The following is a 23,078-nucleotide window of genomic DNA, read 5'->3' as shown; positions in this document are numbered from 1 at the left end:
TCTCCAGTTCTGCTGCAACATTTGGATAAGTAGGATCACAATTTGGCATTAACAACATAAAATGAATTAAAATGTATCAATGACCCTTGTATCAATGATTTGGCTTGTTAGTGGTGGTGTAATGGTATGGAGGATTTTCCCCCTTAGTACTCAGAAGGGGTTCAAATCAGTACCAGCAAGATATAACTAATGAAGTGGCCAGTGAGTGTATCTATATGTATGCATTCTTCTGGACATTTATGGCCAGTGTGGTCAGATGAGATAGCACTTGATAACTTTGAGGCAAAGCCGGTGTTGTGCCATTTAGAAAAATACACAATAACAACAATATAGTGTCATTTATGTGCTAAACTCAAGATACTGTGAGGGGTTCAAAGTTTCACGTTACCCTTTCTGCTTCTGTAAATTCTTAAAATATTTGTTTTGAAAATCTTTTAATTAGATTTTTAAAATGTTTCAATTTGAATTCTTACTCCTAGAATTGCAATAAATAAGTACAATTCTTATATCAGGTCCAGTCATTCAAGTAAACCAGGAGTGCAGTTCATTAAAAACAAACCACTAAAATTAAATGGACCTTACCTATAGACATTCGTTTCCTGGTGTAGAATTGACAAAAGCTGCAGCAGTGAGCATTTATAAGACATCTTATAAATCTTGATGCAGGCAAGATGCAATGCAGGCATCTTGATGTCTTTGACACTGGTGCCTGCATTGCATGATCTGACCTTAACTTGGTTTAATTTGCCTAAACTTAAACAAACTGAGATGGAAAGATCCACTTGATATGAAACTACTTCTGTCTCACTTGACTACCGGCAACTGAGTTTGTGTCAGTGAAACACTGCAGAAGTCAAAATGTGTATACAAAAAAAAAAAAAATGTACACACGACAAGAGAACAGCTTCTTTAAAATTCAACAAACATTTAATTGTGAAGTCTGTGACAAACAGGAGGCAGTTTTAATGTCATGTTTTACAAGCTACACTGGTTGGATAAAACAAAAAAAAAAAATCACCAACCCCTTTAAAAGTCAACTTGGATCAAATTTTCTCATCTTCCTATTAATGTTTGCTGCCACATTTTATTCTCCATCAGCTTGAAAACGCTTCCATGTACAGAAGAAATGCTCAAGTGCGGCCTATAAAGGGAGAGAGCTACATACGTCCACAGTGACCTGGCTCAGATCAGCTGTTGATATTCAGCTTTTCTCAAAAAAAAGAAAGAAAAAGAAGGACAAGGACAGAGTACAGACCTTTCTTTTCAAGTTGCAATACAAGGGACGTGTTTTCTTACTGTGTACTCATTTTATTTTGCTTTCATAGCATTCCCCTTTTATTTAAGAATCAAGCAGTATTAAAAAAAGACAAGAGTATAGGCTATATAAAGCGAATATACAGGCAGTCTCTAGGTAATAGTTTAGCCAACATTATGAACAGCTTAATATTCACGTATAGATTCCCAGCATGTAATGATCATAAGAACAGATGGTACAGATTAAATGGAAACAGATTAAAAAAGCTGGGGAAAAAACAAAAACGTTGCTTCGACAGGCTTACAGACACACAGGGAACAATAAGACTTGCAGTTTGCATGATGCAACCTGTAAGAAGTCATCTGTCAATGGCTGGTGATGTGTGACCTGCAAATCTGTTCTGTAGTGGCTGAAATGCCTCATGCTTATAACCTGAGGGGGTGGAGCATAAGGAACACCTGATTGGCAGGTGAGAAGGCTGGAGAGGCAGAAACAACTGACTGAGGAGGTCAGAGTCAGAGAAACTGGAGACGTTTCATTTTTTCATGGGACAGTTGACCTCAAAATGAAATTCACATCTGGCCAGTGGAACCAGAGGAAATAGTTCCAAGTAGTTCCTGCCGGAAGTTATTTATTTATTTGAGTATCCCACAAATGATTAATGAAAAGAGACATTTATGCATTTATGACAAGTTTTTCCAATCATAATTTGTCTCTTTAAGCACCACAAGAGAAGAAAATTTATTTTTATCATATTTAACATAAGGCAGAAGACATTTCTCCAAATCTTACAATAAGTTACAATGAAATAATCTAGGCAGGCCAGAGGTAAAATATATTCATTTCATTTTGCGGTGAACAGTTCTGCTCATAGAAAACCAGTTTGTAGTAAATGTCATCTAATATTCATGTCCAGCTCTGACATCCTGCATCTTGTATTTGTTCTAATAAAAATCAAATACAATAGCAAAAATATGAAAATACAATAAGTTATTATCATGGTTTAAATGAACACAAACCAATTAATTTGTTTGCATTTTTGTGAAAAACATAAAACTCCAGTAGTCCCTGTTGTTTGGCGAATGCAGCAACGTGGCAGTTATATGCACGTGCTTTGAAGATGTGCCAGGACGTCAGGCTGTCCGTCAAAAAAACACATTGAACTAAAATGTAAATTGGTCCACATTGTCATTCAGCTGTAGGTCTGCACACAAAAACCCCTCCTAAGGCTGCGTGTCATTTAGAAACTGCCGGACATGAATGCACAAGATGATAAATTAAGACGATTAAGTCCAGGTGTAACTATGTGTGGCGTCATCATACAGAACGTACTTAAGTGGAGCCAGACATTTGCAGAAAAATAAGCCTTAATTGAACCGAGACATCTTTGTAGAGGAAAGGCACTAAAGTTACCTTCTTGTGGACAGTGAGCGTATAAGACAATGAGACTATAAGGCTAAAATGTCCAATGATGATCAATATGTTGAAGAAACCCGAATCAAAGTGTTTAATGACACGTGTCAGAGGTAGAACAGATCCCGCTAAACGTTCCATCTAGAAATTTTGTTTCATGTGTGTCATCAGGAGTTTCAAAATAAAAGCTTTAGCGTTATTTCAGTAAAGAACAAAGTCTTCCGGCCTGCTTACGGCATCCATGGCACTTTCACCTTTTTACGTGCTGGAATCTGAAACTCAGTGGAAAAGGTTCCGAGAACTGATCCAAGACCGTGATTGATTTTATAGCTGTGGAGTATGTCTAAAAAAAAAAAGATATAGATAGATATAGTGGCAAAGTCTCATATTAGTGCAGGATAATAGTTCCTTTGTGGTTTGAGCCTATTCATTCTAGTGTTTAGTGGGGCAGACTGTGGGATGACTTAAGCACTGGTTTGTGGCCGTTTCAGACATGCCACGGAGATTAATTTCCGACATAGTCTGCTCCTGTTAGATTCTCCACAGTGTAAGAGCTTCTGCCTTTTTAATGGATACACAGACCTCTCGTATGAGGAGCTCACTGAATGGAAAAGAAGCGCAGCAGTTTTATCAATGCTCATCATTACTAATATGTCTACACAGTCATCAGTGTAGTTAGCGGGTACAATAGCTAGTCACTTGACTGCTAACTTAGTCACAAATGTGTCAAAGCCAGTTTTAAGCATATTTAACCTCATGACTGGAAAAAAATGTAATACAGGACTTCTATAGATAGTTGCATGAACCTCACTTTCTTGCCATTCGGAGCCTGTGGTATCTATTTAATATGTCACAAGTCTTTCCAGTATTTATTTATCATTCTTGGTCATGTTTCTGATCAACAGCACCAGTATCTTTCCTTTTTAGGCCTTGCTCCCTTTCTTTTGCTTTTCTCTTATTAAGAATATGTTTTAGGATTCAGTTCATTTCCTGTATGTGCTTCATAGACGTAAAATGACAGCGTGAGGGAGAGTAGGTCTACAGCAGTTCAGTTATTCTTTTATAATGAAGAGTCAGCATCGGCAGTTGGCCAGACGTTTATGCTAAAAATTGCTGTTGGCACACATTTCCACTATCAGTGCATCCTTCCTGCAAAGCCTTAAATTACGGAAATGTCACGGAATGTCGAAAAGGCTTGACTTTTCAGTGCACTTGGATGCACGGGGTTATTGGTTTTCGGTGGTTTATCCAATCAGACTGCTTGGGTAGGACTGCATGTTGTGTATTGCTGTGGTTAAAAAGGAAAAAAAAAAAATCAGTCTAGCCTTGTGGTAATTGGGTCCGTAGCTTTTGAAGCAGCGCCTGCTTTCATGCAGTTGGGTTTGTACCAGTTGTGAGGGTTGGAGAGGAGACAGCAACATTTAGACTGTGGGTTTTCTTCGGTGTGTTATTTAAATACACGCACTGTTTGTGTAATGCCCTATTTTAAACTGCTGAGTCATTAGAAGCCGAGAAACGCTGGTCTACTGCTCAAACACGAAGTGAAAGAGACGCGTTAGAATAGATGGATAGAAAACTGAGTGGACTGCCTTGTCAAAGGGCAGCAAGTCCAGAGCAGACTTTAAACTGAGTAGCACCATGACAGAAAGACTAGAAACCGGCAAAATTTCAGTAAAACGTCCATAAAAATAAACATAACTAAACAAAAATAATTTACTCTCCATACAGTGCAGATAACCCTTGATATAAAAGTTCTGCTCTTACATCTGTTTAAGTACTTTATGCATTGTAATTACATGCATAAAAACAACCCTATTCATTTAAAAAAGGTCTGCTGGGTTTGCAGTTTTCTTTAACAGAGTCCAGTTTTGGTGTGAGCTGACTATTAATAAGTGATCTGACAGGCACTTTGAATATCTGTTTATTGATTGAAAAAAGAAAGACATGGCAAAAAATAAAAAACAGAGATAAAAGCCAAAAAACCAAAATGTTATTCAAAACCCTGCCAAATATGTTTATGATTAAATTACATTATTTTCTAATGTTCAATCCACTAAAAAGTATCACTCCTTAATATTTCTGTTGCGAATGAAGGATGCGAATATATCCTTCAGAAATATATTTTACATTGTTGTAACTGTCAGTTAGGGGGAAAAAGGTGATATATGTATAAATTAATAATATATCTTTAAATTTAAAAAATCTAATACTAAATAAATAAAACAAATCTTTGAAATTATTTCATGATGAGTAAAAAATGTCAGTGCTGCTGATAGTTTGTTGTTTACAAAACTGCATTTATGCTACATTTTAAAAAAACGTGTATGGGTTTCTACACTGCGTCACCAGTGCAGCCTTACAATGCAATGCAGGCGTGTGTCAGAGCGCAAAGGAGGTTAAGGGTGCTTTAAAACATCTGCCCTTATCCAGAAAGGGATTTATGAACTAATAAACCAGAAAACATGACAGCCACACACATCTAGCATGACCTCAAATAAAAAAACGGAATGCAGAAAAGACAGTGAGCAGTTTGAGCCCAGCTACACTGTTTCACTGATTCTTTAGTCTGTTGTTGAAGCTGCTTCAATATCACGTTTTTAAAGATTTATCGAAAGGTTCCTTCCAAAACCCAGCAGTTAGTATATGGATGGATTGGATTTGCTTTGCTAGGAAAATGGAATGCATTTAATGTGATGGTTTTGCCTCCGTCTGTGGCCTATTAGCTCTGAATATAGGTGTAAAAAGCATTTCTATCTGATGCCATGCTCGTAGACTTTGGAATGGTCCCCAGTTAGTGTAACCAACTGAAATGTGTTGGGAAAGTGTGCTGTAGGACTGGACATCATGTCTTCATCACACCATCACTGAAAGGTTAAAGGAGGAATCTTGACATCAGCGAAGGTAGATCTCGATAATAACAAACAGGCACTTTTTTTGCCTGCGGAAAAAGAGTCAAACCAAATGATAATTTCCCAACTGGACTGTGGAGAATAACCGACGCTAATCTATGAGGTTTAAATTATGGCTACAATGCCAGAAAATCTCTTCGTATTTGTGGCCAAAGTTCTTTTGGAAACCAAGCCTAAGAGTATTTTTGTTGCTTAGGTTTGCTAAGAAACAAAAAAATAGTAGGAGGTCATCTCTGAGATCACTTATAGCAAGAAGTTTCTAGCAATAAGTGCAGTCATGCTGAGATATGCAGCCCAACAGTCTTTAAGTTCTTCCTTTAGGAAGGAAACGCTGTAAACGAGTTCTCGACTTAAAACAGATGCAGAATTTTTTTAGATCCATGTTGGAGACACTTGGTGGAATGTTACCGTGCTAATCAATCTAAGCGGGATAATTTCATGTGTTTTTGACAAGGTTCGGTGAGTAACTGTCTCTGCAGGTACCATCTCTGGAGAAATCACAGCTCTTAACCAGATTGCATCTCGGAGACTGATGGTTTCAGAGTTATGCAGAATATCTCTGTGAAGAATATCTTGTCTATGGTTGTATGTCTCCTACAGAAACATCCGCACTTTCATTCCATATTTTCTTAACCTTGATTGTTTTTATATCTTAATGGCTGCTTGCTCAACAGCAAGGTGGCAGGTTGATGTCATCAAGTTGGATCTTCCATTCTGTTGTAGTACCTGTCATTGTGCAAATCTGATGGGGTGTTTAGTAGCTCCAGTCCTGACATCTTTGTTTTATTTTGTAGCGTCTCTTTAGGTCATTGTTAGTTCTGTTATGTATGAAAGCATGTGTCTTTTCTGCTCTGCTGGTAGCTTGTATTGTTTAGATCTGATTAGGAGTTTTAGTCCCCCTGTCCTTGGCATTAGAATGGTACAGTCCAAGACAACTGATGCATTGCTCGGTGTGTTTGTGTGATTTCTTTTATGCGCATGTGGCAGTAGGTTTTTTTCAGCAGTCTATGCAGTGTGCTATCAGTGTGTGTGTTACGTTTGGCAGTGTGCCTACATGGCAGGTTTTAGGGGTGTGTGATGTGACAACAGTGAGTGTTTTCATGGCAGTAGCGTCTGTGAAGAATCGTTGTTTGCTTTCTGTACGTATGCGTGCGGCAGTAGTGTTGTCACTCGTTGTTGGTGTCTGCCTTCTCCTCTGTTGTAGGCAAAGACTCTTGTGGACGGTGCTTGCAGTGACGAGTGGATGCTCTTGATGGTCTGGCAAAGCAGGCAGACTGGGCAGCGCAGTCGCAGGGTGCATCCTGGGAAATGGAAAGATTGGAAATGGAAGTGTTATTTCTCCAAACATGGCGGTATGAATGTTTTTCCTGTTGCATGCTGTGCACAGTTTTTAATTAAGCTAAAGTGTTAAAACTGTATCGAGGCCAATTTAGCCTTGTGTCGATTGCATGTTTCCGAAAAAAATATTGGGGTTTGGAAATTAAACGAAGAAGAAAAAAACAGCATTGAAACTTTGAGCTTTTATTATTGGTCTAAAACAAGCAACACCAAGGTATCCTACATGAACCTCACCTCTGTCCCTGATCCAGCAGCAACGGCGTTGCTCACGGTTTCCTTGCCTCCTCCCATGATGCTGATCATCTCCTCCCCAGCTGTCTGTCTCATAAACCTCTTATTAACGATTCTGGTCACGCTGTCGTTGCCTCCACCCAACCCAGCCAGCGTGCCAAGTCCCCCAACAGCCATTGACACGCACTCTGGCTTGGGCTCATCAACGCTGCTGAAGACACCCAAACTTCCAAGGTTGCCGAGAGATTCTCTTTGGGCGCTTTCCCCAGACAGGGGGGCTCCTCCAGGGCTACGGCTGCTGCAGACATTCCTGAAGAATTCCTGGACCACGCCACCGTACCGCTGAGAACTGGGGTCTGATCCACACACCGCCACCCCCGAGGGTTTTCCTGCGGCAGGAAGGTGCCGAGCTGGGCTGGCAGTCTGGCTTGGTCCTGACGCAAAGTGAGATCAACAATGGGTATGGCACTAAACAGGATCAGCTGATAGCTAGAAGCGTGCTTGATATTAAAAACATTTTCAAGATGTGATGAGCAGGAATTACTACTCACAACAAAAGTTTGTGCACTCCTTTTCCTTTCTAGTAATACATTTATACAAACGTTAACATCTCTTCCTAGACATAGAAGGTTCATGTTTCACACTTGAGGTTTTCCTTCCTTGCATATTGTTACTGGTACAGGTGACTATTGTCTATCTTGCCTCTTTCCTCCAATGGATGTTTGCTGAGTTACTTTTTAACAAGCTACAGTGTGCTCATGTGCTCACTTTAGATAAGAAGGAGACCTACAAGGGAAGCAGCTCGGTTTGGGACTTTCCGTGCAGTAGAAATGTTAGCTGGGAAAGTTCTGAGAAGAAGCTGCTCTTTAAAACGTTTGCTGTTAGCAAATACACGCCTTCTCTGAATAACGGCTTTGAGGGAGTTAAGTTCTAACTTAACAGATGATTTTATGGACTGATACTTATGATTCAAAATATCAGCCTTTCAAAATATATGGCTCCCCTCCTTGAGCGAGAAGCTTCTTCCTGTTAAAAGGGAGTTTTTCTTTGCCACTGTTGCCAAGTATTTGCTTAATGGCAACTGGAGCATTTCTCTCTATTGTTATATTGTAAAGTGTTTCTGTGTAAATTTCCCTGAGATAATGTATGATGTAACAAGTGACGAGGGAAAAAAAAGGCAAAAAATAAAAAAAAAGGTAAAAAAATTTAAAACTGCACTCATGTTAGCAGAGTTTACTCTTACTATTTCTCATTTGTGCTTTTTCTACTGTGAAAGACATAAAATATCTTTTGATGCAGCTTAGCAACCAGCTGGTACTCCTGCTTTCTCTGACATCTCAATCTGTTCACAAAACTGTATTAATTTGGTTTTACAGTAAAACTAAAAGTTAACAAGACTACATAACCCTGTGTCCTTTTTTTTTAAAGTGACTGTTTTTATTGGCACTTAATACTTCTGACCATCACAGAGTTGATGTATGTGTAGGTTTGTTAAGCGCTTACCTACGTCACCCCTCCACAGGGACTCTGTGCTCCCAGTGTGTTCCACGACACTGAATAGGCTGGAGAGGCCATCAGTGAGGCCGCTCAGGACGGGGCTGTCTCGGGTGGTGGTGGAGCGAGCCCAGGCTGAGCCTCCACCACCACCAATGGGTCTCTGCTGGAGGCTCCATAGGCTGCGGTCTCTGGAGGAGGAAGCCTCATTCAGTCTGGAGGTAGAGCCTAAAAACAAGGCAACAATGTTAGTCATCTCAAAACTTGAAAAGTATACATAAATAATCATCATCATCAGATCCTGGATACAAGCGGCGGAAATGGGCTTCCTCCGAAGGGTGGCTGGCGTCTCCCTTAGAGATAGGGTGAGAAGTTCGGCCATTCGGGAGGGGCTCAGAGTAGAGCCGCTGCTCCTTCACATCCAAAGGAGCCAGTTGAGGTGGTTCGGGCATCTGGTAAGGATGCCTCCTGGACGCCTCTTGGGTGAGGTGTTCCGGGCATGTCCCACTGGGAGGAGGACCCAGTGCAGACCCAAGACATGCTGTAGAGATTATATCTCTCGGCAGGCCTGGGAACGCCTTGGTGTTCCCCTGGACAAGCTGGAGGAGGTGGCTGGGTAGAGGGAGGTCTGGGCTGCTACCCCTGCGACCCGGATAAGAAGATGGAAGAAGTTGGATGGATGGATGGACATTAATAATCATAAAACAAATTTACCAGAAGACACTCTGCGTTGTAGTTTTGGTGATCCGTATTTGGGCGAGCAGCACGGCCTCTCGATGCGGCTGTGAACTTTATCGAGTGATGTGGATATCTGCCGAGTTCTTGCGGATGCCAAAGAGGAAGTGGCTCCTGAAGAGGGACGAGGAGACCAGACTTTGGAATGTAACCCGGTGCCTCTGCTGCTGGGAAGGTTCTCGGTTTGAAGACCAATGCTGACGTATTGGGTTGCAGTCTGTGTGGACCTGGTGGACACAGCGACTGCCTGTGTGGAGAAAATAAATATTTATTGATAACAAGCAAAAAAGTGAACCCCTGTTGGAATCAAAAAACAAACTTGTTTTCCTTTTAATAACTAACTGAGAACCTTAATAAAAAGCATTACCTGACTCCCAGGTTCCTTGCCAGATTTTCTCTCCAAAGATGAAGAGCGAATGGCCTGTCGAACACAGTTGGTCATTTCCTTCATGTCGTCACTTAAATTGGCTGAAATCTCTCCGATCTCCAGGGTGTGATAAGGAGAAGAGGGCGACATCCCATCAACCACATTGTTAGCCGAGCCGCTAACCGTGTTACTGATGACGCTGGGCATCGATCTGGCAATACAGCTGCTTCTGCTCTCCAACAGCTCCCTGTGCTGGTTGGACAGGGAGCTCAGCCACTGCTCATAGGAGGACGAAAAGGAGGATGCAGGTTGACGCTGAATGTCCAGGGTTTCCACTGCAGCTACGCCGGCATCTGAGCCATTCACCTCCAGCAAGAAGCTCCCATTCTGAGTGTGCTCTGGCTCTTCGGCCTCCTGGTTCCTTCTCCAGTGATCAGTGCGTCTCACGGTGGGAGGGCTGTAGTAGATCCGGATGCCGGTGCGGTCTGGAGCAGTGTAGCTCTTCTGCACAGGCTCCAAGTCCAGCTGTGATCCTACTCGACTGCAGGAGCCGCTGGGACCATCCCATGTTTTACAGGTGTCAACGATCTTAGGGGTCTGAAACAAGAGACAAGAGAATAATAAGACAACTTTCTACTTACTTGGCTAAAACATTACAATATATACAGCTAATTAGGTAAATATAGTAAATAATATACTATAAGCTCCATGGCTCCGTAGCTCTGTATAAGTAAGCTGTTAACCTCATTGGTTAGGCAGGTCCAATTTTTTCTGGTGTTGTCGCCCAGATCAGAGGGAATGAAAAGAGGCGGGGCAGCAAGCTGTATTTTCTCCCCCTGATTGGCTGTTCCGTTGACCTCCGAGCACTCCAGCTCTAACGTGGACTTGATCCTTTTCACCAATGAGCTGATGAGAAAAGAGAACTTATGCTTAGCTATCAAGATAACACACTGATATAATTTTTTTTAAATTACTAGAGTAATGGGCTAAAATTGATGATCTAGCTGAAATTGATCTATTATTGTTACCTTGGTGACCCTGTTCCGTTAGCAACGACTGAGTCCGGAGACGATTCACCGCTCGGTGGCTTTGACTTTAAGAAGAAAAGAGATCCAGGCTGTCAATGAAAAGGAACTCGCTGGATCTGCTTTTTTAAGAGCTTATTAGCATTTAAATAACCTGCATCATCTACACAAATTATTCCTGTAACATTCTTTATTTATAGTTTTTTTTCACACCCCAAAAGACATCAATAGGTTATTCTGACAGGAGAAAGCGGAGACCTTGTCTTGTATAATATGTCTGTGGCAAAGTGTATCCAAACACACATACACACACACACAGAAGGTAATGCTGAGTCAGTGTGTTTTACACTTGAGGAGTGATCTCACACTCAGTAGCTAATACACCATGGGTAAGATAAAAATGAGAGACAGTGGGAGGAAGGAAAAAAGGACTTCTGCAGGTGATGTGTTGTACAGATGTACCGGTGGATTTTCACTTTCAGCTGCAAGGCAGGGAAAACCAAATATATTTCTAAATATATAGAATATGTGATTCTAAGAGGACTTAATTATCATGTAATGTTAAAAAGAATCCTAGTAATCGTTACAGAAACTGGCCTAAAGGGGGCACTGAAACCAAATGTCAGAAATCTGTGAAAGCTCTGACGCTGTAACACAAGCATGTGAGGTCTGCGTTTGACAGAGTGCGACACAGACACACAAATGTGCACACACACTGAGGAGATTTAGACAAAGGCAGGGAGCAGAGTGAATAAAACAAAAAGACAAGTTGTGTCCTTTCCAAAACGCCATGTTTCAAATAAAATAGGATCACTCGCTGTAGAGGAGGAATTAATACCTGGATGTTAGAAAGCAAAGAGAGCAAGAAAGAGTGCACACACCAGTTTAAACATCTAAAAAACAAAAAAGCAAAACAAAAAAAACTAAACACAGATGACAGGCTCCTGTCTGTGTGTCTGGATTTTAATTTCTGCCTGTGTGTTTGAAGAAAAGACCTTTAATGACCACTGATGCAATCCCTCATCATCCTTTCCCAGACATGCTGCAGGAGCTTGGCAGTGACTGCGCTGGTGTATAATCAGCAGATATGACTGACTATGTTTTCCCGGTGAGCTCAGCTCAACCACAGCAAGGCAGTCACACAAGTGAGGGTTCTCCTTACTCACATCATGACATTACCAGCTGTGTGGTTAAAGTCGGAATCAACCAAACTTGTCTGAGATAAAAATAACAACCCCAAAGATGGCAAATGTAGTCATCTAAACTTTAAGCCTCGGCGGTAAACGTGACCTGCTCAGCATAAATGAGCCGACTTAGTTTCCGAAAGACATCTTTTTAAAACATTGAGACCAAAAATAGAGCTGACAAGACATTTAAGCTGCTGCAAAGCTTACAAGAAAAACTGAAGTTCTTTGAGAAGTCGGAATAACAAATAACCAATAATCAATACTTCATCAGTGTACTCCTTATCTCTGACACGCACCTTCGTCCTTTTAGATTTTATCATCACAAGATAAGCTTTGACATTTTTCTCCCTAACACAAGCCCACCCATCATACCTTCCCCTGCTGCGCAGTGGCCTCTCTCAGTCGTTGCTCCCACTGAGCTCTCTCCTGGCTGAATCTCTCCAGCAGCTCCAGCTTCTCTCTGCCCCAGTTCCTCTCACCGATCTGAAGCTGATTGGTCCGCAGGTAGGTTAAAAGAGAAAGGCGAGAGGAGGTGGATGAGGAAACAAACTGGATGTGATGTTGAAATTATGTGAAAGTCTCCTTCTATTATTATTATCTTGCCTTTAAAGCGCTTTGAGTGCTCGGACAGAGAAGAAAAGTGCTATATAAGAACCAGTCCATTTACCATTACCATTTGCCTTTTACTTTGCAACCTAACTTGGTCACCGACTTTGCATACGAAAGTAGTTGTATAGATTATATTTAACATGCACACACTCACAGCAGCTGTGCTGTGCATTTGTGTATTACTGTGCAGATAAAGCAATAAAGCAACTAAGTAAATTTCAGAGGAAATAACAAATAACACTGATCCGTACACCAGTTAGAAAGAAAACAAAAGGAATATTAAATGGAAAATTAAATGATGTAATAACACTACTAATAATTATCCATATTTATTCATCTAAATAAGAGCGTTTGCATTTCGTAGGGCTGCATCTCTCAATCTCCCTGCAAGGAAGAGATACAAGTGAAAGGAGTGGTTGAGCCAAAGCAATCAGGGACTGAATCAGAGCCAATGATGAAGTCTGTCAGGAGGCTAATCATAGTCATATAGCTGAGGTTACATCCAATATTTTTCTTGTAGTCCTTTATTTAAAATTAACCATCACTCAACAATTTTCTCAGGCATTACCTGTTTAGTTAGGTCCATCACTGCTGCGTAGGATTCAGCCAGCAGATGCTGATGTTCTTCGCGTTCCCTCTTCAGTGCCACCTTTAGGTCTGGAGGGTCCAGTGCGTCAGTGGAGGACATGGCTGTTGCTGATTTGCTGGCTTTGGTCTCGAGCTGGAAAGTCAGAGGGAGACATAGTAAGCACCAAAATATGCTGATTTTCCTCAAAGTTCAGGGAAATAATAAAATGGCAATGGTGACTACTCCTTTTCTCAGTAACAATACACTCCAGATCCGTTCAACACTCCATCCCGACTACGCTGGGATTTTCTGATAGCTTGCCTTCTTCCCATAGTGCATCATGGTGCCAGATGTTCACCAGGCAAGCATGGCAAAGCAGCTATCTGATGTAAAAGAAAATTTGCTTGATCAGACCAGATCACCTTATTCCATTGTGCCGTGGTCCGGTTCCGCCCATTGTTGGTGCTTTCGGCAGTAAAAAGAGGTCAGCATGGGCACCTTGACTGGCCTGTGGTCATGCAGACCCATAAACAACTAACTGTGATGCACTGTGTATTTTGACAGCTTTCTATCAAAACCTTTTTTTTTGGCGATTTGAGCCACAGTGGCTCACCTGTTGGATGGGACCACATGGGCCAGCCTTTGCTCCCCACATGCATCTGTGAGCTCTGGGCACCCATGATCCTGTCAGTGATTCACCAACGATGAGTTTTGACACCTTCTTGTTATATATTGATAAAGTTGTGGTTCGAGGACCATTAGAATAAGTAACTGTTTTTTTAGAAGCTAGTTCTAGTAAGCTGCAAACACTGAAAATGACGATAGTCTGCTGCTTCCCCGAGTTCAAACTTTGTAACACACGCAGTTAATGGTCTTTGTCAAGATTCAAACTGTGACTCATTTTGACCACACTGAGATTTGCAATTGGGAAGTTCCAGCGTGTCTCCATGTTTCATCCACCTCTATTTCTCCGTTGCCATCGCTTCTGTCAGAATTCCTCCCCGCTATTCATTCTCTCCTCCTCTCTAAAGCTTTCTCACCCCACTCCCCGTCTGCCTCACCTCTTCTCCCTCTCTCCACAGCTTTCTCACCCTCTATTTTGAGCTCTACCACCCCTTTTTTCACTCTCCATAAATCTGGCCTTCTGTCACGGAGCCTGTAGGTGGGATAGCTTGAAATTTTTATGAGCAGTCCCGCTTCTTCTTTTTCTCTGTCTGAGCCTCATAGCTCACCACACTGCCGGTCCCATCAGTTTGACATGCAGGCGCACACACAAAACGCACCCACCCACACATCTCCGGACCTATCAATCCTCCTTCGATTCATCCGTTTATGGTGCTAATGGAACTGTCAGGCCATCGCACATGCTAAGCCCAACTCCATGTCTCCAACGCAAAGTAGTATTTCTTGTTAATGATGAAGACGGCCTAACGAGCCCCACGTCTTAACGAGGTTCACTACTGAGGCGGTGAGGGGGAGGCTATTTCACAGGATGACTGGCATTTACTGGTGCATCAGAGCCATCTGGTTCATGACTCGTTACCCACAAGTTAGCAAATTCAATTTATTCAACTAAAACTTTAATAATGAAACAGCAGAGTTGGTTTAATAATCAGAGAATGAGAGAGCTGCTCTCGGCCACTCCTTTATTCACAAGGGATCCGCACAGCCGGTAGCTCTGCATGTTTGATTTAGAAGATTTCATTTATTTATTTTTTAGACCAGATGCAGCCCCAGAGGGATCAGTGCCTCCTCCCAGGATCAAACCACATATGTTCTGCTTGGTAGGCAAATGTGTAAATCACTACATCGTGGTTTATTAACCAGAATCCCCCAAAATACTTCAGATCATGTGTAAAGAATCGTTTTTGGTATAAGATTGTTTACCTTCACATTTCACACATTCATCATGCGGCTTTTGAGCAGTTTTATTCAATGTTTTTTTTTTCACTTAATATTCAGTCTGAACATGTGTAACTGCTCATAGAAGCAAATATTTTCAGAAATACAACAATGGCCTCACTGTGTATATATGTGCTATTTCCATATTTACTAAACAGCAAAGTTATCTGTTAATAATTACCTTTATCCTATACCAGCTACCAGCTGTTAAACTAACTGATGTCTCTGTGGACTGTTTGACATCACTCATGGAAACAAAGCAAAGAAGCCTCTCCACCAAACAGCTCTTGTTGCTTGAATCAAACCAGACCTTTGTACCTATTATGCTTTTCTACCGAATTCTAAGCTCATATAAATATGGCCGTAATTACATATACTGATGTCAGATTCTGTAATAAGAATAAGTAATGCCTAAAAGCCAAAAGCTCAGGCTTCAGACTGCTCTCAGTTATATTTCAGACAGTTCTTTTCTTTTCTTGGCTCTACGTGATGTCTGTGAGCATGTGCTATTCAAACCCTCTGACTGCAAAAAATAAATCTGCCTTAGGGGTGGGGCTTTAAAGTAGGAGGAGCTACACTGACTTGTTTATGACAGATCAGCTAAGGGGACGGCTGGATGTCTTATTTTAAAAAAACAAAACAGTTTGTCTTTTACTTATGAGTTGCACCTGCTTTTGAGTGGCAAGAGCGAAGGGAACTCAACAGATTTGATGAACGAGCGATCAGAGCTTCCCGCTGTGCAGTCTGTCATCACGGAGATCGCAGGCGTTCATAACGTGCCCTACAGTCAGTCAGTACGGATGAGTGATTAAGAAAAAAACTAAACGAGACGGCGTTGTCCTGCATGCTTTCGGGGTTCTGCATATGCTTTCTACCTCGCTGACAGTGTTTGGGTATTGACGCTGAATGGCGAAGCTAATTCGCAGTCAAGCTGTTTGACAGATAGGACGGAGTTTGAAATTGACTTGACTCGTCCAATGAAGCAACAGCTGGAGGATTCACTGCGTGTTGCCAGGAAGCCTTGGCACTGATGTGGTCGACTAGGTGCTGAATGTGCACACACACACTCACACTCACACTCACGCAAGCCAAATTGATGGCATACTTTACAGTGTGTGTTGCTGGCTGAGGAGAGATTGGTTCCAGCTGTGGCATCTCAGCCAGGGTAACACATACTTTGTTTGTAAAGGGCAAGAAGGGGAATAAGGGTGTAAATGTGTAGCACAGATGTTCGTTTGTCATTCTGAGAACATTTGTGATAAGGTGGAAAATGTTCAGATGCAATAAATGTTTCTTAAGTGTGCGCATGCTTGGGCAATGCAATAAATTGCCTCACCCGTAATGAATCACAGCCAAGTGGAGTCAATCTTTGATTAAGGCAGCAATCGTGTGTCAGTAAATTTGTTCTTGGGAAGCAACCTGCATCTACGTCACAGTGCTCTCATCTCCAGCTGCCAATCAGAGGACTTGGACACCAGCGCAAGACCTGAATCTCTCTCATCATGACAATGATTGATGCCTCCATCGGTCTTTGTTTGGATTCTTTTGTTTCTTTACAGACGGGGACCAAATCAAGCATTATTTTAATCTCATTTCAGGTCAAATGTGGAGTTTGGTGCTTTTCTGTAGATGCCTTTGAAATCACCGTGTGCTTTTATAGGTTCTAACAGAAAACTGCACGTGTGATGGACTTTATTTCCAAACTGTATTTGTAATTTAATGACTGTTTACAATTTAACTTATAACCGGGTAGCAATTACCACATGCATCGGGACATAGAAAATATGTTTTTGCAAACTTAGATCAGGACCAAAATAATAGTAATCGTCCTCTGTGGGCCAGAGCATGACAGATGTGTCCGTGGTGTGTAAAGTGCTTTGTAGAACCTAGCTAAGGTTAAAAGTCGCTATATAAGCACGGACCATTCACCATTTAATTGCTTAACATTAAGAGGCCTCTCCGTCTCCTCTCATTTATCTCTCTTCCTTCTCTTTCCGTCTCAATTACTGGGCGGTAACACACAGCCAACGTTCTATCTCAGAGGCTGTTAATTAACAATATTACCGCCTCGACTGCTGTTATGAGATAGACGGAGAGACAATGAGAGAGGAGAAGGGGGAGGAGACATTAAAACCATTACTTACTGCCTGTAGACAAGACAGAAAGGCACAGGAGGGGGGGAGGTGGGGTGGGGGATAAAAAGCTCAAATGGACAAACACAAAACATGCGACAGATGGAGAAGATGAAATTGAACCCTTAGGATGCCATTAATTTTAAAAACCACTTGTCAAAAAGACTATCGGACACTTCAAAGCAACACGTGGCCCAGCTGGTGTACAATAACTGTATGGTTATACAAAATGCTTGTGACAGAAATCACTCAGATTTAGAAGTAGTTCATTTTGACCTGGGGGCATTTCACCTACACCTAATACTTGCACTACTTTTTTCCTTGTTCAGTATTCTTTTCGCTCTACTCAACAGTCTGAGCATGAGTAGCTCATGACTGTTAAACGCCAACATCTGTCTAATTTGCACTCCAATCAGTAGAAATTAAACCAGCTGTTTACAGGACAGGAAAATTGAACCGTTACGATGCATTTTCTGTATTACTGGACCTCATTAACACGTTTTTGTTTAGCGTCCTAATGATCAGTTTGGAAACTTCTTTACAGCAGCAGCACTTCTTCCTCCTTACCTGTGTTATGAGGCTCTTTAGTTCGGTCCTCTCCACTTCCCATGATGCCTTGGCCTTTGCGAACTGTTGAGTGAGTTCCTGTGAGCCTTGTCTCTCTTGTCGCAACTCTCCGCTTAGGTCCTGCAGCGCGACCTTTAGGTCTGCCAAAGTGCTGCTCACAGCGCTCGACTGCAAGGGAAAAACAAGTAATCCACGTAAGCGTGTGCGAGCATGCGTGTGCGCGTGTGCACGAGCTTCACTTGTCCGACCTTTATAGTCGGGCTGAGTGGCTGTTCGTCTGCAGAAGCTCTCTTGTCAGTCTGGTGGGTAGGGCTCGGCAGGTTCTCCTCTTCCAGTAGCAGGTAGAGATCTTTCAGGCTGTTTATCTAAAGAACCAATCACAGAACAGCAGCATCTGAGATCACATATTCCAGTATTTTAGAGGGAACCTGAAGCTAAATCTTGAAGCTTGGAAATTTTAAAAAAAAAGTAGAAATTACACACAGACAAGCTTCATATAAATAAATGTTTCTGCTCAAAACAACGGCAAACTGAACTATGGACCGGCTTCCACAGATTGCAGTTTCCACTCCCTCGTACCTCCAGGACGTCCTTCCACTCTGTGTCTTTCTTGCAGCCAAGCCTCCACTGTTTGAGGAAGCAGCGTAGTTTGAGGCTGAGCAGTAAAAGGGCCTGTTTGAGGTGCTGCGACTCCTGGACCAGTAGAGTCCTCTCCTGGCACCACAACTTCTTCTGAAGCCGCGCCTGGAGACCCAGACTCTGTAGCTGGAAGTCTCGTCGGAGCATGGCTTTCTGATGCTCCTCCTGGAGCTAAGAGAAACAACAGTAAACACACAGTAGCCTAAGCAGTCACCAAATGCCCATTCATTCTCTTAAAACACCTAAATAATTTGTTAAATCTTTAGATCCAGTCAGAACAGATCACTGAGACAATCAACTGTATTCAAGGGTACAAACTGACCTGTGTGAGTTTAACAGCAATTTCTTTATGACCCTGCCTCTCTTTTTTCAGATCCTCCTGAGTTCCTCGAACCGACTCCTCCGCTTCTGAGAGCCGAACCTGAAGATCGCTGAGCTGCATGGAAGACGGGACAGAAGAGTGAGGAGGCGTTAAAGGAGGCAGGGGAAAACAAACAAACAAAGGAATGGCAATCGCAGTTGAAAGGGAAACATGTTGGTAGGATAACAGATGAAAGTAAGCAATCAAAGAGAAGGATGATGAATAAGATAAACGGACACCGTAATGGGAGGTAAGTGGTCAAGAAAGCAAATGGAAAAAAGTAAGAAACAGCCAAGAGTGAGCATCCTAATCCATATTACGGTAGGTTTGTGATACAACAGCCTTTAAATCACACATCAACTGTGGCGAGCTGCTGTAAGCCTACACGCACACACACACTGGCTTGATCTCATGCTCTCCCCATGCCTCATTTGGCTGCTGAGTGAGTGCGATCCATCGACCTGCTTCTGTACCCTTAATGTCCTGTTTCACCCTCCACTGGGCTCAGCTTCCGCCCTCCATCACCCTCCATCAGGGGCACCACCCGGCCTTCACCTTCAGCTAGAAAAACTACTCAGAAACTCCAACAGTGTTCCAACAGTGACTCACTCACTCACTCACTCTGAAAAGGTGGCAGCTACCCACGGAAAATGCGCTACAGCATCAGAGGCTGATAATAGCAGAGCAAATCTTGTATCGAGGTTTGGGAATAATTTCAATAACTCATCACACTTTTATGCTTTTAAATATGGTGATTTGAATTGGAATGCAATGCTAAAAAGAGTTTTCCAAGTATTTATTAGCCTTGTAAGAGCCTCTCTTTATTTGTGGGATCAGTTCCACTCTCATAATAACTGGATGATGTGCCTTGTTTAATCGGCTGAAAACCATAATATAAAAGCAGCATGTTATTAGGGTTTTACAATTCTTGATCACCAGCAGCTGTGCCTATACACTGACTTAAGTCCCCTGATGGTGTGACCTCATGTGTGATGGCAATAAACCAGGTAAATCTATCTTCCCACTGTTGCCAAGTGCTTGCTCATAGGAGACCATCTAATTGATGGGGTTTTCTCTCTAATACAGTAGGGTATTTCCCCCATAGTATTAACAGCCTTGAGGTGACTTTTGTTGTGAACTGGCGCTATATAAATGTAACTGAGTTAAAAGTCAGAGTATTCATTTGAAAAAAAAAAGGCTAATTCCTGAATGCTAATAGGTGATATTTTAAATATATTTTTTGGTCAGAGCCATTCTTACTGCTTCATCCAGCTGTCTAATCTTTATGCTATGCACAAACAGTGAAACTAGTTTTGGCTAGCTTAGCTTAGTATAAAGACAACAAACCTAGCTCCACTGCCTGTACAATATAAACAGTGCCATTTATTATTGTACAGCATGCAGTACAGTACAAAAGTCCTGACCCATCGGTCATGTTTTATATTTTATATTTGGAAATGGGAGCAGCGATTTACTGAAAGTAAAGTTCTTAAAGCTCTTCTTTGGATGTTGGCTGCTTTTTGTTCTCTGTCAAAATGATCTTGCATGCTTCAATAACACTGAGGTCTATTGTATGATCAGGTATCCTGCTGATATACTTTTACTTCATTCTCAGTGTGTTTGGGGTCATTGTCATGTGGAAAAATGAAGCTTTTGCTAATCAGCCACTTTCCAGACGATATTGCGTGGCGGATAAAATCTGGTGGTACTTTTCTGTGTTGACAATCTTATGACAACACCACTGATTAAAATGCTGCACCAAACCATGACAGTGCCCCTACTGTGTTTTACAGATGGCTGTAGAGAGTCACTGTAATATCTCTCTGTCTCATTTATAGATACTGATGTCAGTTTGAACTAAAATGTTTACATTTGGATGAATCGCTCCATAAGACACTATTATTGTGAAAGCAGCAAAAAAAGACCTCAAGAAACGAGGGGGTGGCTCGAGACTTTTGCACTGTACTGCATGTTTCTGCTGAATGCTGGCTTCTCCCCATGCTTTGTCACTGCTCTACTCTATGTTTACTATTTGGCATTCAATATTTTTCCGTCATTCTATTTTAGTCCCCCCCTTAGATAAAGAGGCAAACACACACAGGCTTGCTTATCACGGAAACACACCACCAAAAAGTCAACCAGACAAAGGTCTTCCTGTCAGTACCCCGGCTGACAGTGAAGTCACTGTTTGTTTACAACACTGTGTTGTTAGCGTGAGGTTGCTACAAATGTAAGGCACCAGTAACCTCAGGCTACAGTATGTCCTCGTACACCCACGCATGTGGAAAATCCAATCACATAACAAACATATTCAGTGATAAATAAATATTAATACTCAGTGTTAAAAGAGAGTAAGAAATCTGATATTAAAGCACTGGTTCCAGGCTCTAAGTAACTGTGTTAGCTGTCAGCCGCGAGATGGACCAGCTCTGAAATTTCAGGCCTCCTGTGCATCTTTGTGCATGTCACAATGTCACGGATTGTGCTTTTGAGCCTCTCACCTTTGCACCATCTGTCTCCTTCTCCTCATGTTGCAGCTGGCTGGTTTCCTGATTTTGCAACTCGTTGCTGTCTGATTGGCTGTTCTCCTCGGTTTCATCATTCGCTTCTGGCTCCAACTGGTCCCTAAAATCAGGCTGCTGCATGCATGCATGGGCAAGTTAATGAAGAAAAAGAAAACAAACAGAAAAGAATCATAGAGGAGAGAGAGAGGGAGAGAGAGAGAGAGGGAGAGATGGGGGAGGAGGAATTGTGGGGCAAAAAAACCCAAACAAACAAACAAAAACAAAAACAAGCAAAACAGAGGAAATGACAGAAAGCAGGACAAACAAATACAACAATAAGAAAAAACAATACAACCAAAATGGCTCCTATCAATGTGACACATTACATAAAAACTAAACAAAAAAACAGAACAAATAATGACTTATGGGCCTCACAAGACAAAGAAGAGGATGTAGAGGAAAAAGAGCTTGGTCAGAGAAGAGAAGGAAAGAGTGGAGAAGAGAAAGAAGAGGAGGATGGAGGGTAGAATGAACGGCTGAGGGGGCACGACAGAGGGAAGGTAACGGGACGCAGAAGAGCGTGAAGGATGGAGAGACGGGGGTAAAAACAGCAATGGGAGGGAGAGGAGGAAACGGAGAAGGAGAGAGGGGAGAAAAAGACGAATGGGAGGAGAAGAGAAGGAGTAAGGCAGTTAGGATGAAAGGTCAGAGCGGAGGGGCAACAAGGTGAGGAGGAGGAAAAACGGGTTTTGATGCAAGATGTGAAAGGAGTTGGAAGAAAGGGATGTGAGGGGTGCGAGGAAGAGGAGGGGTGAGGAAGTTATGTGAGGATGTGTGGAGCAGTGGCAAAAAGAAGGTTTGAGGAAAGGTGGGGAAGGGTGAGGTCAAGTGCAGAAATCGATCGGATATGGTGCCCGTGCAGAGAGAAAGAGGGGAGAGAGGGAGGAAAAGGGAGATCGGAGGGGGGTTGGAACTCAGAATTGGCCTCTAATGGAGTCTAAACATTGCATTTTACTAGTTTCACTTAAAACTACATAGAATTTCATCACAGCGGCTTCCAAGCAACAATTCGATCAGATCAGAGTCGATACAAATTTCTCTCCATGAAGGCACAACAAAACATTCCAGAGGTCTCCATATTTTGTCTGCTAATAAGTTACGAAAGACTTGAATTTTAAACAAATGGGGAAAAAAATGGTAATGCAGTGGTAGAATTTACCCCTGACCCACCCTCCCACCCCAACATTACTGTTTGAGTCTCATCAGATTTTATGTAATTTTAAAATGTATTCCCAACAGTTGATGGCGGGAAAATAAAAACGACTCATCACATTATGAAAGGACAAGTCAGCCGAGTAAAGCCATAGCCTCGACTGATTCCAGTGCACTTTTTAAAAAAATCGTGGATCCCATATTGGACTTTTTATGGGCCATCTGATAGTTGAAAATACATTTGGTGCTGAGAGTAAATCCTCAGTGTGTGACAATTGACTGAGCGCCAAGAACTTCCGAGTGGAGCGTTTCAAATGAAGCATGATTGGAAATCTTCTTAGAGCGGCTTCACTTTGGCTTTCTGCTGCTTTCGACAAATCAGTTTGGACAACCTGGATTCTCACATCGTCCCTAATCATTTCAATAGCACAGAGTTTTTCGTTCTCCGCATTTTGTGTTTGTGACAAAAATGGATCGCTGTGCAGTAAATAGAAACTAATATAAATAAAGTCATAAACTGAAGAGCAACTAAAACACACAGAACACACACAATTATTCTATTTTTGGTTTTTTTTAAAATTTTCTGTTAAGAGATGATTATTCTATAGTCAGCTTCTGGCTTCTCTCTGT

General features: G+C 41.9%; 1 protein-coding gene across 2 annotated transcripts in view; it reads right to left on the bottom strand.

The window, feature by feature from the left end:
- Positions 1 to 908: 908 nt before the first annotated feature.
- The window catches only part of soga1 (suppressor of glucose, autophagy associated 1), an 84,017-nt gene continuing 61,847 nt past the window's right edge, over positions 909 to 23,078 (bottom strand). The window contains exons 11-24 of one of the 2 annotated variants that reach the window (XM_040048221.1): positions 21,234 to 21,371; positions 18,694 to 18,807; positions 18,312 to 18,542; positions 17,981 to 18,097; positions 17,733 to 17,900; positions 13,132 to 13,284; positions 12,327 to 12,443; positions 10,771 to 10,835; positions 10,486 to 10,648; positions 9,743 to 10,339; positions 9,355 to 9,622; positions 8,650 to 8,868; positions 7,150 to 7,580; positions 909 to 6,878 (exon numbers count right to left, since the gene is read on the bottom strand). In XM_040048221.1, the coding sequence (XP_039904155.1) occupies positions 6,744 to 6,878; positions 7,150 to 7,580; positions 8,650 to 8,868; positions 9,355 to 9,622; positions 9,743 to 10,339; positions 10,486 to 10,648; positions 10,771 to 10,835; positions 12,327 to 12,443; positions 13,132 to 13,284; positions 17,733 to 17,900; positions 17,981 to 18,097; positions 18,312 to 18,542; positions 18,694 to 18,807; positions 21,234 to 21,371 (2,916 nt within the window). In that variant the 3' untranslated portion in view covers positions 909 to 6,743. The remainder of the gene's footprint in view (positions 6,879 to 7,149; positions 7,581 to 8,649; positions 8,869 to 9,354; positions 9,623 to 9,742; positions 10,340 to 10,485; positions 10,649 to 10,770; positions 10,836 to 12,326; positions 12,444 to 13,131; positions 13,285 to 17,732; positions 17,901 to 17,980; positions 18,098 to 18,311; positions 18,543 to 18,693; positions 18,808 to 21,233; positions 21,372 to 23,078) is intronic. The other variant, XM_040048222.1, reaches the window with a different exon arrangement.

The sequence above is a fragment of the Simochromis diagramma genome, unplaced genomic scaffold (assembly GCF_900408965.1).
Source record: "Simochromis diagramma unplaced genomic scaffold, fSimDia1.1 OVJJ01000387.1, whole genome shotgun sequence".
NCBI classification, from domain to species: domain Eukaryota; kingdom Metazoa; phylum Chordata; class Actinopteri; order Cichliformes; family Cichlidae; genus Simochromis; species Simochromis diagramma.
The sequence above is the reverse complement of the archived record's forward strand: the minus strand, read 5'-3'. Positions and strand labels throughout refer to the sequence as shown.